Source organism: Antechinus flavipes, chromosome 2 (assembly GCF_016432865.1).
Source record: "Antechinus flavipes isolate AdamAnt ecotype Samford, QLD, Australia chromosome 2, AdamAnt_v2, whole genome shotgun sequence".
Taxonomy (NCBI): domain Eukaryota; kingdom Metazoa; phylum Chordata; class Mammalia; order Dasyuromorphia; family Dasyuridae; genus Antechinus; species Antechinus flavipes.
The window spans coordinates 41801134-41817865 of NC_067399.1; the positions used below are offsets into that span (position 1 = coordinate 41801134).

General features: G+C 38.1%; 1 protein-coding gene across 1 annotated transcript in view; it reads left to right on the forward strand.

Annotated features, from left to right (window-relative positions):
- LOC127547653 (hydrocephalus-inducing protein homolog) overlaps positions 1–16732 on the forward strand; it is a 64459-nt gene that overhangs the window by 17396 nt on the left and 30331 nt on the right. The window contains exons 7-10 of the mRNA XM_051974605.1: positions 678–890; positions 1543–1681; positions 3520–3685; positions 9271–9418. Coding sequence (XP_051830565.1) covers positions 678–890; positions 1543–1681; positions 3520–3685; positions 9271–9418 — 666 coding nt within the window. The remainder of the gene's footprint in view (positions 1–677; positions 891–1542; positions 1682–3519; positions 3686–9270; positions 9419–16732) is intronic.

The following is a 16732-nucleotide window of genomic DNA, read 5'->3' on the forward strand; positions in this document are numbered from 1 at the left end:
CCCTGAGCCATAAATAAACACTTAAATAAAGAAGATTTGATTTTCAAACAAGATCAATGGCATTTGTGACAAAAGGGGAAAGAAGAGCTAGAAGCATTTGGAGGGACCAAGAAAACATTATGGGGTTCTGGAAATGGTCCAACCCAGAACTTGACAGTGCTGCTGATTAGCTAAAGAGGCCTTTAAAGAGATGGATGTGTAGCAGTCTCACTCTTTTTGTTGTTTGCTTGCATTTTATTTTGCTTCTCTTTTTCTTTTTTTTTTTTTTACTGGTCTGATTTGATTTTTCTTGTGCAGTGAGATAATTGTATAAATATGTATGCATATATTGGATTTAACATATATTTCTACCATGTTTAACATGTATTGGACTAATTGCCAATTAGTGGGGAAAGGAGGGAAAATTGGAAGGTTTTGCAAGAGCTAATGTTGAAGAACTAGTTGTCCACACATATGTTTTGAAAAATAAAAAACTTTAATTAAAAAAGAATTTCAGTCACAAAATAAAATAAAATAATAAAATAGAATTTTAAAAAGAGAGATGGATGTATGTAGATTAGCATCTTAGCTTCAGAAAATCAGAGGCTTCTCTAAAGCCATATCATACCCTAGCCCTCTCTGAAAAATAACTGGAAACATCATTCTCTGGTCCTTGATATGATGACTCTCCTTCTCAGGATCCCTAACCTGGCTCCAGGAGCCCAAGGACTGATGGTCGCCGTGAAAGGGAAAAGCCTCTTACCATATTGCCATTTTGATCTGGTCGAATCTGACTACATCAGCAGTCACAAGCGCAATCCAGATTTAGGCGGGCCAAATGGGGAGCCTCTGGATATCAACACGAGAGTGATTGAGTTTTCCGCCTTGGGCGTGGGAACAAAGAACATCCAGTGAGTTGATTTATTTATTCATTGATTATTTCTATTTCTTCAGAAGGGTTCAAGGGAAGGTCTCTCTTCCAGGCAGGCTTGAAGCTCTGGGGCGGTACAGGAGGTTGATGAGAAACCAAAGACTTCCCACTAGAAAGTCCAGCCTACAGAACCCTTGAGAGGGCCAAGTATTGGAACACCAAGCCTCTGGAATCAACAAATATCTGCCTAGCCCTGATGATGCAAATTAAAATCAGAGTGCCCTTGTTCTAGAGAAGTTCACAGTCTAACAGGAAGAGACAGCTTACAAATATATACTTAAATGATACGCAGTACAAATTGGACAATTAAATCTATTCTAATATCCTAATTCTAATATATTCTAATATTCTAAAATCCTAATTCCAAAAGCAGTGGATCCACAAGCATCTCAGAGACACAATGAGACCAAAATGTCTCTCTGATTTCAATGTTTTTCCAAGGACTGGAAGTCATGAAGCCTTTAATGGACAGAATGTTCTTCTCCATGAAAACCTGCCATTTAATTCTGGTCTGGGACTCTAGTTCAGTTAGACTAGAGACATGCTATTAAAATACCCAATGAATCCTTGGCCTGTTTGTTTTGAAAATTAAGTTCTCCTTTTCTCTTGTAAACCCTCTTTCTCCTGGCCAGGACCTTCACTATTATGAACCCTACCAATAAGACCTATTCCTACCGTTGGATCTCAGAAGAAGACGAGAATCTCCAGAATCCTTCACCTTTTATGTGTCTGACAGAGGGAGGCTTAATCCATCCAGAGAAAAAAGCTGAGGTGAGTGAGGAGAAGCTAGGCCGACGGCTCAAATCAAACCGATTCCCATCTCACTTCTAGAGACGTTCTTGGAGTAAGAGGGATTGCTGGGAAAAGTGGGGGGATTCATTTGTTTCTTCGTTCAGTGAATATTTGCTGAGCAGACACTTTGAGAAGTATTCATTGTCCTCCTGCAGTGCTGTGCTAGGTGGTAAGCAGAATGCAAATTGGATATACTCCACCCTGATATCTTTATGTGTGTGTATATATATATATATATATATATATATATATATATATATATATATATATATATAATTACTGAGGCATAATTACTGAGGCAATTGGGGACACCCAGCCAGGAAATGTTAAAGTGTCTGAGGTCAGATTTGAGCTTGGGTCCTCCCCACTTCAGGGCTGGTGCTCTCTCCACTGCGCCACCTAGCTGCCCCTGCACATCTAGCTGCCTCATCTTTAATATATCTTGAGTTTTCTGCCAAAATGTAAAAGCTATTCTTTGGATAATGTGGCTGCAACTACACATCGTGATCTAGCAAAAGAAATGGTGAAACGAAATCAGTCTCTCTGGGCACTGAATAACTCTCATACTGGCAAAACACCAAGACCTTGTGCACTTAGAGAATGTTGTTGGGATGGATACACAGGACTTCTAAGCCTTTTGTTATGTCCTGGGTCAGCCTGGTGAAACCCATGGGCCCTGCTCAAAACACTTTTTAAATGCATAAATAAAACACATAGGATCACAAAGGTGACCCTTATATTGAAGTAAAAAGTGTTTTCTCCCACCCAAATTAGGAGAGACCCCCCCCTGAAATTTATCCACAAGGCCTTTGGGCATCTCTGGATCCTAAGTTCAGAATGCCTGGGATGGATGGATGGATAGATGGATGGATAGATGGATGGATGGATTGATGGATAGATGGATGAGTGAAAACCAGAAGGGATAGAAAGTTAGTTTCCCCCAAATTCACCTAGAATCAAAGCTCCCCTAAAGGTTCGGGTCTGTTTTTCAAGTGAAGAACCCGAGAGAGGTTTTGCTGGGATTGGGAGGGGTTCCAAATCTGCCATATAGTCAACACTTAGAGGATATTCGCCAAAGGACGCAGAGGATGAGGATGGTGCCGGTTTACTGGGAAGCAGCGCCTTCTGAGAGACAGCCAGGTGTCTTGGTTAAAGTGCAGGGCCTGGAGCCAAGAGGACAGTTCAGATGTGGTGTCCGTGGGACCTCCATCCGCCTCTGTCCCCCTCTGAAAAGTGGGGGCAATGGCAGCACCTGCCTCCAGGGCTGTTGTGAGGGATCCAAGGAGAAAACCTGTGTAAAGGGCTTGACACATAATGGGCGCTTGGCAGCTAGACGGCCCAGTGGGTAAAGCTGAAGTCAGGAAAGCCTCACCTCCCTGAGTTCAAACCTGGCTTCAGACCAGCTGTGTCTGATCCTCTGGGCCTTAGTTTCCTTATCTGTAAAATGAACTAGAGAAGAAAATGCAGTGTCTTTGCCAAGAAAGCCCCAAAGTGTTTGTGTGGGGGTCACCAAGAGACCAAAATTGTTTGTTTTCTTCTTCCACAATTGGAGAGCTGAAAGTCTTGAGGCCCCAACCCCTGCTTGCAAGCTTCAAGGGACTGTGGGCCACCCTCCAGGGCTGGTCTCATGAGGCACTAGTCTTGTGAAATGTCTAAGACTGCATTTTTGGGGTGGTGACAATCCCTTAGCAAAGGGGGGACACAAGGTCATTGAAAATGCCCTGAGGTCCCCAGGGCTGCAGGGAGGCTATGAATGGCAGGATAATTTCCCTTTGGATTGGATATCCTCAGCAGCCCGGTTTCCCTTCTCTTCCTAGATCTCGTTCCAGTTCACTCCTCAGTGTTTGGACCTCACAGAGGCCTTCTGGACTTTCCAGATCCCTGAGCATGCCATCTCTGTCCCTTTCCTCCTGGTGGGCAGAGCCACAGACCCTCTGATATCTCTGGATGTGCCCCATCTCACCTTCAGCTCCCTCCTGATGGGTAAGGATCCCAGAAATGGCAGGGGCTACCACCCCGGACCCCATCCCCTTTTCCTAGAAGCTGCTTCGGCTCTGCCAATGGAACCCCAGAACAGCTGCCCATCTCCTGCCCTAAAAAGAGCACAGGCTGTCACTGAAATCAAATAATCCACCTTTTATAAAACCATTTCTCTCCCCATCCCCAGGATACTGCCTGGTACACAATAGGTGCCTAATAAGTGCTTGTTGACTAACTGTCAATCTTCTCACCCACGGTGGCAAAAAGAAGCCTATGGTTTACAATGTACAACTGACTTTTATTAGTCAAAAGGTGACTTACAGAGTTATCCCCAATATAACTATACATATAAACAATACTTTATCTTATGTCAGAGACAGCTAGGTGACAGAAGAGATAAAGCATGGGGCCTGAAGGCAGGATGTCCTGAATTTAAATCCCTTCTTAATGTCTTAGACACTAGCTTTTTGATCCCGAGCAAGCCACTTTCCTCTCCTTGCCTTAGTTTCCTCAGCTGTAAAATGGGGATAATCATAGCATCTAACTACTTGGGTTGTTGTGAGAATCAAGCCTTTAGCACACTGTCTGGCATATGGTAGGTGCTTAATACATGCTTGTTTCCTTCCTTACCTTATGTTGACCCAGCCTTAAGATGGCTGTCACAATTCTAAATTTGGTTCATTTCTTCTTTTTTATTATATTAGAATATTAGCTTTTTTATTTTTCCAATACATGCAAAGATAGTTTTCAACATTCACCCTTGCAAAACCTTGTGTTCCAAATTTTTCTCCCTCCCTTCTCCCGTCCCCCTCCCTTAGATAGCAAGCAATCAACTATAGGTTAAAAATGTACAATTCTTCTAAACATATTTCCATATTTGTCATGTTGTGCAAAAAAAAAATCAGAACAAAAAGTAAAAAATACAAGAGAGAAAAAATAAGCAAACAACATCACCAGAAAAAGGTGAAAATACCATGATTTGATCTGTATCCCGCCTCCATAGCTCTCTCTCTGGATGCAGGTGTCTCTCTCCTTCACAAGTCTATTGGAATTGCCTTGAATCATCTCATTGTTGAAAAGTAGCTCATCTCTTCTAATCCTCTAAAAGTAGCCATAGTCTCTCTTCTTGACCATCCCACTCCTCTAGTATATAGTTCTGCTCTAAAGCTTGCTATAGAAAAATACTGGCAGCAAGTCCAGGTTTCTGCTGATGGATCATTCTGTATACCACATTTTTACACAGTAACTTTAATGATCTGCTCAGATTTTCTTGACACTGAGGCAAATCCTTTCCTTTTTTAATATTCCTTTGTTGACTTCTATCACCTTATTTACTGAAAGTTCCACATATCAGTGTTTATAACAATTTACTAATAATTTGCGTGTTGTTTACTTAATCTAAAAATTAAATTTTAGAAAAGTTCATTGTTATAATTTTGAAAATACACTAAAGAGAACAGAAGGGAATTCAGAGGGAAGCACAGAGAAGCAGGATAGTATTTTTTAAATTGAGCTTCTAATTTTTTTCCCAATTACATGTAAAAATAATTTTTAATATTCATTTTTTTAAAATTTGGACTTCCAAATTCTCTTCCTTCTTTCTTCCTCTTTCCCTTCATTAAGAAGGAAAGAAATTTTATATAGGCTATACATGTATATCCATGTAAAACACATTTCCATATTAGTCTTGTTATTAAAAAACACATACCAAAAAAGAAAAAACACTATAAAAACAATAAAGAATAAAAAAAATGCTTCAATCTGCATTCAGACTCCCATCAGTTCTTTTTCTAGAAGTAGATAATATTTTTTGTCATAAGTCCTTCAGAATTGTCTTGAATCATTGTTTTGTTAAGAATATCTAAGTCATTCACAACTGATTATCATCACATGATATTGCTGTTACTATGTACAATGTTCTCCTGCTTCTATTCATTTTACTTTATGTCAGTTCATTTAAGTCCTTTCAGGTTTTCCTGAGAACATTCACTCATCATTTTTATAACATAATAGTATTCCTTCACAAGCATATACTACGACTTGTCCAGTCATTCCCCAGCTGGTCCCAATTGATGAGCATTTCCTCAATTTCCAGTTCTTTGCCGTCGCAAAGCTATAAAAGCAGTGAGCTGCTATAAAAATTTTTGTGCCTGGAGGTACTTTTCCTTTTTGGTTTTTGTTTTAATCTTTGGGATACAGACTAGTAGTAGTATTGCTGTGTCAAAGAGTATGTACAGTTTATTTGCCCTTTGGAAATAGTTCCACATTGCTTTCCAGAATGGTTGAATCAGTTCACAACTCCACCATTAGTGTCTCAATTTTCCCACAAGTCCTCCAATATTTGTCATTTTTCTTTTCTGTCATATTGGCTAATCTGATATGTGTGGGGAAGAAGCTTACAGTTGTTTTAATTCTCATTTCTCTCATCAATAGTGATATAGAATATTTATTCATACAATTACAGATAGCTTCAATTTACTTCATCTGAGAACTATCTTTTCATGTCCTTTGACCATTTATCAATTAGGAAATAATTTTTATCTTATAAATGTGACTCAGTTTTATTTAAGAAATGAAGCTTTTATCAGAGGAACTTGTTATAAAAATTTTTTCACAGTTGTGATTACTGTGTATTTTCCTCCAGGCTATTTTTCCTGTTTATCCTTTCACCCTGTCCATCTTCAAAAGTGTTCTGCTAAGAAAATTTTTATGGACAGATTCTCAGATAAAGGATTCATATACATAAATAACTTGGTCAAATTTATAACACAAATCATTCCCCAAGTGACAAAGGATGAGAATATGCAGTTTTTGATGAAGAAATCAAAACTATATGTAGTCATAAGAAAAAAAATGTTCTAAATCCCTATTGATTGGAAAAGTGCAAATTAAAATAACTTGGAGATATTTTACACCTATCAGATTGGCTAAAAAGATGAAAGGGGAAAGTGGCAAGTATTGGTGGGTACATGAGAAAATTGGGACGTTAATACATTGTTGGTGAAACTGTGAAATGATCCAACCATTTTGGAATGCAATCTGGAATTATCCCCCAAGAGTTATAAAACGGTGTATACCCTTTGGCTCAGCAGTTTCACCATTAGTGGTTGTAATCCTCCCACATTTCATGAATTGTCCTGACTAATAAGCCATCCCCTGGGGACTGCCTTTGCAAGTCAGCATCTGGTTGTTGTCAGATCTTCATTCACAGTGTTTGTAGCTTGGGAGGACTTGCTGGAGTTTGAGCTTTCCAAGACTAGCCTTTGGGAAGCCAGTATCCCTTCCCAGCCGGAACAGAACTTTGAGAGGAAACCCATCCAAAATCATATCCTGAACCAAAAGAAAATTCTATTTAAGAAGCATCATGCCTTTTGTACACTCCTTTAAGTTCTGCCATTGGAATGACTGGAACCAGCTCAGCCCAGCTTACAAGAGAGAAATTACTGATAAATTATCAGGAATATTCTCCCCTTCAAAAACTAGCAAACAGATAAAAACCAGGGTTTGTTGGGCAATCTAGAATTAAGAAAGTGATGGGAGAAATGCTAATAATACCAATTAAGCTTAAAAGTGTGTCCCTGAAAGTCAGGAACTATATGAGCAAAACTACAAAATACTTTCCATACAAATAAAGTCAGATCTAAACAACTGGAAAAATATTAAATGTTCTTGGATAGGCCAAGTGAATATAATAAAGATGACAATACTCCTTAAACTAATCTATTTATTTAGTGCTATACGAATCAGACTCCCAAGAAACTATTTTAAGACCTAGAAAAAATAACAAAATTCATCTGGAAGAGCAGAAGGTCAAGACTTTCAAGGGAACTAATGAAAAAAAAATCAAATGAAGGTTGTCTAGCGGTACCTGATCTAAAATATATTATTAAGCAGTGGTCACCAAAACAATTTGGTATTAGCTAAGAAATAGACAAGTCGATCAGTGGAATAGGTTAGGTTCACAGGACAAAATCGTCAATAACCATAGCAATGTAGTGTTTGACAAACCCAAAGACCCCAACTTTTGGGATAAGAATGCACTATTTGACAAAAACTGCTAGAAAAATTGGAAATTAGTTTGGCAGAAACTAGGCATTGACCCACACTTAACACCGTATACCAAGATAAGGTCAAAATGGGTTCATGATCTAACATAAAGAATGAGATTATAAATAAATTAGAAGAACATAGGATAGTTTACCTCTCAGACCTTTGGAGGAGGAAAGAATTTGTAACCCCAGAAAAACTAGAGATCATTATTGATTATAAAATAGAAAATTTTGATTATATTAAGTTAAAAAGCTTTTGTACAAGTAAAACTTATGCAGACAAGATTAGAAGGGAAGCAATAAACTGGGAAAACATTTTTACAGCTAAAGGTTCTGATAAAGGCCTCATCTCCAAAATATATAGAGAATTGACTCTATTTTATAAGAAATCAAGCCATTCTCCAATTGATAAATGGTCAAAGGATATGAACAGACAATTTTGAGATGATGAAATTGAAACTATTTCTACTCATATGAAAGAGTGTTCCAAATCAATATTGATCAGAGAAATGCAAAATAAGACAACTCTGAGATACCACTACTACACACCTGTCAGATTAGCTAAGATGACAGGAAAAAATAATGATGAATGTTGGAGGGGATGCGGGAAAACTGGGACACTGATGCATTGTTGGTAGAGTTGTGGACGAATCCAACCATTCTGGAGAGCAAGCTGGAATTATGCCCAAAAAGTTATCAAACTGTGCATACCCTTTGATCCAGCAGTGTTTTTACTGGGCTTATACCCCAAAGAGATACTAAAGAAGGGAAAGGGACCTGTATGTGCCAAAATGTTTATGGCAGCCCTGTTTGTAGTGGCTAGAAGCTGGAAAATGAATGGATGCCCATCAATTGGAGAATGGCTGAATAAGTGATGATATATGAATGTTATGGAATATTATTGTTCGGTAAGAAATGACCAGCAGGATGAATACAAAGAAGCTTGCAGAGACTTACATGAACTGATGCTGAGTGAAATGAGCAGAACCAGGAGATCATTATATATCTCAACAACGATACTGTATGAGGATGTATTCTGATGGAAGTGGATTTCTTCGACAATGAGAGGATTCAGATCAGTTCCAACTGATCTATAATGACTAGAACCAGCTACATCCAGCAAAAGAACACTGGGAAATGAGTATGAACCACAACATAGCATTTCCACTCCTTCTATTATTGTTTACTTGCATTTTTGTTTTTTCTTCTCAGGTTATTTTTACCTTCTCTCTAAATCCCATATTTCTTGTGCAGCAAGACAATTGCATAAATATGTATACATATATTGTATTTAACATATACTTTAACATATTTAACATGTATGGGACTACCTGCCATCTAGGGAAGGGGGTGGAAGGAAGCAGGGGGAAAGTTGAAACAGAAGTTTTTGCAAAGGTCAATGTTGAAAAATTACCCAGGCATAGGTTTTGTATATAAAAAGCTATAAAAAAAAGTGTGTCCCTTCCTGTGTGCCATCATCCATAGAGTCAGCATTGATTGAACACAGACCTCCAACTTATCTGGGTGGTTTCTTCTCAGGACATGAAGCCCGAGCGACAGTCTTTATGATCAACAATGAGGAGCAAGAGTTTAATTTTGCATTTGAAGACAGTTCTTGCTTTTCTGAAGGCTACGTCAATAATCTGGTTGTAAAGCCCATGGAAGGCGTGATCCCAGGAATGTCCAGGTGAGCAAGGGAGGAGGAGAGGTCTCTAGCTAGGTACTACTGCTCACTGTTGAAAACGTTGACCAAGTATACTTCACACAGAAGTACAAATTCCCATTGGCCATGGTCTTGTTTAATGCACAGAGAAGTCAGAGCATGTATGTTTGTGAGTGTATGTCTGTGTGTGTATGTAACTTTGTGTGTGTATGTGTTTGTATTGTATGAATGTATGTGTGTGTATGTGTGATGGCTACACATGCTGATAGTTCCAATCGTTTTGATCAGAGAGTCTGTGTAGAGTCTCTTGGTTTGGAAGTCAGAAGCCCTGGCTTCTAATCCCAACTCTGCTGCTCTCTTTGTGACACTGGTCAGTTTCCTTTATTCTTCTCTTTTACCTTTGGATTCTTCATCTAGTAATTTTTTTGTATTATTTATTTTAAAATTTTAAAAAGAAAATAAAAAAAGGAAAGAAGACAAAAAGAAAAAAATTAAAAATATTATGTGCACAATAGATTTAAAATAACAATAATTTCATTTAGTAATTTAGCAAATATTTATTAGTACCCATTATGTGCAAAATACAGTATTATTGCTAAAGAAACAAAGATAAAAGCAAAACAGTCTTTACCAATAATAACAACAGCTATTATCTGTGTAGCATTTGAAGTTTTGCAAAAGTGCTTTAAATATATTATCGCATTGGACCCTAATAATAACTCTTTGAGGAAGATTACCATTTTTCACATTAAGCTTACTTGCCCAGGGCTACCCAGCTAGTAATTTGTGAAGAAGAATTTGAACTCAGGTCTCCTATGTTTGTTATCCACTGCACCACGACTGTGGGTGATTGACAAGAAGAGATACTACATGTACATGAGTAAATCTAGAGATCAAGATAAATGTAGCAGAAAAAAAAAGGACACTAAGCAGCAGGAAGGAGCAGAACCATTTTGATCGGTAAAAATGAAGAAGGAAGGAATTCCAAGGAGAGGAGCCGCTTTGCACCAATCAGCAGAAGCCCGAAAGATAAATGTTGAATTCAGGAAATAGACATCAGTCCAGGTTGCCTGGAGTGTCAAATTTGCAACATGAATCTTGGCAAAAAAAAAATTGGGTAGGAGGCAAATTGTTGAGTACAATGGTCAGTTGTCTAGGACAATAGACAATAGTCTAGTCAAACTAAAGAGTTTAGATTTTATCCTGGATCCTCTACAGAACAATTCCTAAGATTTTGAATTTTGAATTAAGCAATAACAAGGTCACCCATGCCTCAGGAAGGTGATTTTGTGGAGATTTGAGAGACATCGACATCTCTAAAATGGAGAACTAAACCTATAGGAGTAAATGAGACATCAAGGGAAAATGTACACAAATCTGGTGTCCCAAAAACCTTAGTGCAACTTTAAGTTGAAAAGCCTTAAAACTGGACTGATACTTTAAAAAGACAGTCTGTGCATATAGACTTTCTACTCTTATAGGTTTATGGGAGGGAAGGAAGGAGGAAAAGAGGGAAGGAGGGAGGAAGAGAGGAAAAGGAAGGAAGGAAGGAAGAAAGGAAGGAAGGAAGGAAGGAAGGAAGGAAGGAAGGAAGGAAGGAAGGAAGGAAGGAAGGAAGGAAGGAAGGAAGGAAGGGAGGGAGGGAGGGAGGGAGGGAAGAAGGGAGTAAGGGAGGGAAGAAGGGAGTAAGGAAGGAAAGAAGGAAGGAAGGAAGGAAGGGAGGGAGGGAGGGAGGGAGGGAAGAAGGGAGTAAGGGAGGGAAGAAGGGAGTAAGGAAGGAAAGAAGGAAGGAAGGAAAGAAGGAGGGAAGGGAGGGAAGGAGGGAGAGAGGAAGGGAGGGAGGGAGGGAGTGAGATTGTTAACAACCTTGGGCAAAGCCATTTCTCTCAAAGGGTCCAGCTAGAAGGTAGAGCACCAGGGGGAGAGAAGAGAATCATCGATAAGGAAGTAGCCTGTATGCACAGTTCTTTCTAGGAGTTTGGCAGGATGGAAGTGAGAAGTGAGGATAACAGGGTCAAATGAAGGTTTTCTGAAGCATAATGGAAAATATTTGTAGACATTGGATTAAAGGCCAGCTTGTGCTGGAGCCAATTCCAATTGGCTCAAAAGCAAACATGAAACATTCAGTGTGAGCTTTTATAGCTTGGAAATCTGAAAATGCTACAAATCAGGGTTAATTGACTTAGCTTTTTTTAATTGTCAAGACTTAAGAAAATGATGAGTAAATGTTAATAGTGCAGATTAAATATTAAAGTGCATTTGGCCAACTTTTTTTCTGGTGAGCCAGTTGTTAAATATTTACTAGCACCCCCTTGGAAAGAAGCCAATCAGTAGTTAGGGAGGAAAAGGAGTGAGGAAGGATTGAGGGGCTCAGCTGCTAGAGGGAATGGATGAGAGCAAGGGCACAAATAGAGGGGCTGTCTCTGGAGAGCCAAAAGGCCTCTTCTTCAGAGATTGAAGTAGGAGACAAATAATGGATTTTTAGATGTGAAGGAGGAGTAAATAGGAGTAAATGGAGGACTGGGATTTCCTCTGAGGACATCTGCTGAGAGAGATGGAACTTAAAAAGAAAGGTTTGGAACAACTGTGGATGGGAGGGAGATGGAGAAAAGAAGGCAAAATAAAGCAATAGTGGGTTTCAGAAGCAATGATGGAAAAGGAAGCCTGACTTCCCTAAATAGGTGAAATGCAAGGTCTCCCTCTCCTCCCTTTAAAAACAGTAAAAGGAGAGTCAAATGAAGCAATGTGTCCAGTGAAGTCCCCACGGGTGGAAAAACTGCAAGGGCTCCATTGTTCTGCCTGCCCCTGATCTCTGCCCCCACTGAGGATTTCCTCCTGAGCCTGGACACAAAGATGGGGTCAAAGTTCCATGCTATCAGGAGCTCCAACAGTTGCAGAAGGAAGAGTCATTTGGATTGCAATAGCACATTGTTCAAATTTTATCAGGCCGTTCAGTTCTACCAGAACCCTCACAATCTTCAATAGAGGACATATTTATATATCCCTTTTATCAAAGGGATTGGTAGAGAGACTGAGGGAATGAGTGAGCATAATGGAATTAAGAAAGAAAATTTGAAATGAAGATAATAGTTATAGAATAGTCACCATGGAAAAAGCTAGAACCAGTTTAGCCTGGCTTATGAGAGTCCACCAATAAATTTATTAAGATGAGCATTCATCCCCTTGAAAATCAGCTTCTAAGTAGAATCCCAGAAAAGAAAATGGATTGATCACAAAGATGTGAGGAGTTTCTGGAAGGTTTAATTGGAGAAATGAAGGTGGAAAAGAGGAATAAAATTAGAACTCATGCTGTAAAACTAGAAAAGATAGTTAATAGCATAAAGCAGAATATGGAGGATCTTAGCAAAAAAAAAAATGCACATCTTAGAGAAAAGTAATAAAGGAAAAAACCAAAAAATCAGTGGTAAGAAATATTGGAACTATACAATCCAAAGGTGTTGACCTGGAAAATAGGACATGGAAAAGAATCACCAGACTCTCCCCAAAAAATTATCACAAGTATTGGAACCAGAGGACAAAATAAAAATAGAATCTACAATTGACTGCCAGAAAGAAATCCCAAATTCAATACACTAAAAATGTGAATGTCAAACTCCAGGTTTCTTAGGTCGAAAAAAAAAATATTGAAAATGGCCAGAAAAAACAGGCCCTATCCTAAGAAACCCAGTCAGAATCACAAGGTTCTCTGCCCCTCCTCTTTCACACACACACACACACAATGATTTTAATATGATATACCAAAAAGAAAAAATCTGCACCAAAGAATAAACTTATTTTAAAAACTGAGCATAATCCAATAGGGGGAAAAAAGGCTCTTCACATAATCAGTGCCTTCAAAGCATTCCTGTTGAGAAAAGCAGAGTTTTTTGAAAGCAGACAAGATTAGAAAGGAAGCAGAAAACTGGTGAAAAAATTGTGCATCCAAGTGTTTTGATAAAAAAAAAGATCTCATTTCTAAGATATATAGAAAACTGACTCAAATTTATAAGAATACAAGCCATTCTTCAATTGATAAATGGTCAAAGAATATGAACAATTTTCAGATGAAGAAATTAAAACCATTTCTAGTCATATGAAAAATGTTCTAAATCATTATTGATCAGAGAAATGCAAATTAAGATAACTCTGAGGTACCATTTCACACCTCTCAGATTGGCTAGAATGACAGGGAAAGATAATGCGAATGTTGGAAGAGATGTAGGAAAACTGGGACATTGATGCATTGTTGGTAAAGTCATGAATGGATCCAACCATTCTGGAGAACAATAAGGACCTATGTCCAAAGGGCTATCAAACTGTACATACCCTTTGATCCAGCAGTGTTACTACTGGGCTTATGTCCCAAAAAGATCTTAAAGGAGAGAAAGGGACCTGTGTGGCAAAATGTCTGTGGCAGCCCTGTTTGTAGTGGCTAGAAACTGGAAACTGAGTGGATGTCCATCAGTTGGAGAATAGCTGAATAAGTGATGGTATATGAATGTTATGGAATATTGTTGTTCTGTAAGGAACCATCAGCAGGATGATTTCAGAGAGACCTGGAGAGACATGAACTGATACTGAGTGAAATGAGCAAAACCAGGAGATGTGTATATAGCAACATATAGATGCGATGATCAGATCTGATGGAACTCTATTCTATTTCTAGAATAGTTCTGTATTCAACAATGAGGTGATTCCTGCCAATTCCAATGTTCTTGTGATGGAAGAACCATCTGCATCCAGAGAGAGTACTATGGAAATTGGATGTGATTCAAAACATAGTATTTTCATTCTTTTTTTTTCTGTTATTTGCTTGCTTTTTGTTTTCTTTCTCATTTTTTTCCTTTTTGATCTGATTTTTCCTGTGCAGCATGATAAATGTGGAAATATGTATAGTAGAAATGCACATTTAACATAGATTACTTGCAGTCTAGGGGAGGGCATGGGGGAAAGGAGAAAAAAAATGAAACACAAGGTTTTGTAAGGATCAATGTTGAAAACTATATAAATATATATGTATATTTATATATTCATATATATAAATATAATAAAAAGCTTTTAAAAAATCATTAAAGGAGGGAGTTGCAGTTAGAATTATACAGGGTTTATCAGCAGGCCAATAGATGAATGCAGGTTTTGGAATAATATATATTAACAATCAAAAGAATTAGGCCTGTCAGCAAAACTAACTATAATATTGAATGAAAAAAAAATGGACATTCAAAGAACTCATAGATTTCAGGACTTTATTTCAACCAAACCTGAAATCAATAGAAAATTTAACATAGAAGAACCAGCATCCCATCCTTGCTAATTCTTTAATTCTACTCCTTAACTTGCCTTATTAGTTAACCTCCTCCCATCCATGGATCCCTCTTTCATCTTCTTCCCCCCCATCCCATTTCCATTCACTTACAGAACTTACTTCACTGTCATAAATCTACACAGACCCTTCCATACCCTACTTTATCCTATTGCCTGCCTCCTTGTTTTTTTTATAGATTTTGGAGATTTAATAGCTTCATGGTGTGTGTATGTGTGTATAATATATATGTGTGTGTGTGTGTGTGTGTATTTGTATATATGTATGTATGTATTGTTCCCTATTAACCCATTTATGGTAGATAGATAGGTACATAGATAGAGATATATGGGGTATAGATATATATATGTGGGTATGTATATACATATTGTTCCCTATTAACCCATAGTTAAGGAGTAGAATTAAAGAGTTATCAAGGATAGGAAATAAAAGAGCAAGGATAGCAAATTACACAAACACTATTACAAGGACCAGAAGTAGAGTTTATTAAGAAAAAAAAAGTAGGGCTAGTAATCATCGATCCCAAATAAAGTTAAATTTAAAGATTAAACCAATAGACATTACATGAGAGCCATGTTAATATTGTTTTAGATGTATATCTACATATGTGTAAACACTGTATGTATGTAGTTGTATGTGTGTGTGTATAGCTATATGTATGGGTATGAATACATGTGTATATATATGTGTGTGTGTATGTGTGTGTGTGCATATATGTATACATAAATATACATGTGTTTTCTGTAGCCTGCTTGGAGGAAATGAGGAAGATGAGAGGGAAAAAAAGAATAAAGTAAAAAGTACACAACAGAGAACAAAAGAATAACATACAAAGCAAAGATGGAAAGTCATGAATATTATGCTTTATGTTATTATATATGCTTTCTTGATCTATTCTTACATATGCTTTCTTGAAATGGAAATTTATTGTTACATATTTTGAATCTATTCTTATATTCAGCTGGGCATATGACAATATTTTGTTTCATTTTTTTAAATTTTCTTTTTCCTGTCTTTCTATTTTGTTTTTTCTTATTTTGAATTTAGTTTTAAATAAATAATTTTTTAAAGTTAAATAATATTTTGTGATCACAATAATGTAAAGGAAAACAACACAAAGGTGTCAGAACCCACTCTTAAGTCCAGAGACCTCAAGATGAAGCAAACTTCCCTCTTCCTGGTAAAGAAAAAAAAACCCTCTGCCTCATTTCTTATCTTACCTGAACCACTGAATGGGGGCTACCCCAGGCAAGCTGGCCTGTTAAAGACCTCAGCTTAAAAAGGCCAGGGTCTTCCCCTGCATTCAGGTCATCTCTAGCCATCCTGACCTATATCTGGCCCCTGGATTTCACTGGCTATGGCGGGGAGGGGGAGGCAGGTGACCTTGCCCAGCCTCCCTCACTTAATCCAATTCACTTGTATGTTACAGCATCACCTCCCTGACATTGCGGTCCTCTATGAGAAGGAAGGACAAGCAACAGAATTGGCATATTCCGGGTACAAATGCAGCATCCACTAACAGACGTGGTTCTTAATATGTTGCCTTATTTCGCTTAACTTTACTTCTCTTATTATAGAAGAGGGGCTAACTAGACAGCCACAGCAGTGTAAAAAATACATCAGTAAAATGTTGAAAAAGAGAGACAGTGGAGGAGAAAAAGGAAGAAGTAGAATTAAATTGTGATAGCTAGTGAAGAGGGTTTCCATCTCAAATAAAAATGATTCTGAATAGGGATGATGGGAGCAAGAGATATGGATTTATTTTCCATTTACCTAAGGAAAGTACTGGTTAAACGTGACTTCCATCTCGTGGGGTCTGTAATGTGTGGAGTGTGATATTGATACAAGGGATTGCTACCCAAATTCAGTCGCATTGGATGATCCCAGCTCTGTCTCAATATCCCAAGATGGCAAGAGTTAAGGGAAGACCCAGAAGACTTCCCACATATAAAATCTAGATTCTGCTCTGCCAGGTGTCAGGCCCATGGTCTGAGGCTCAGGCTGAGGTGGCCCTA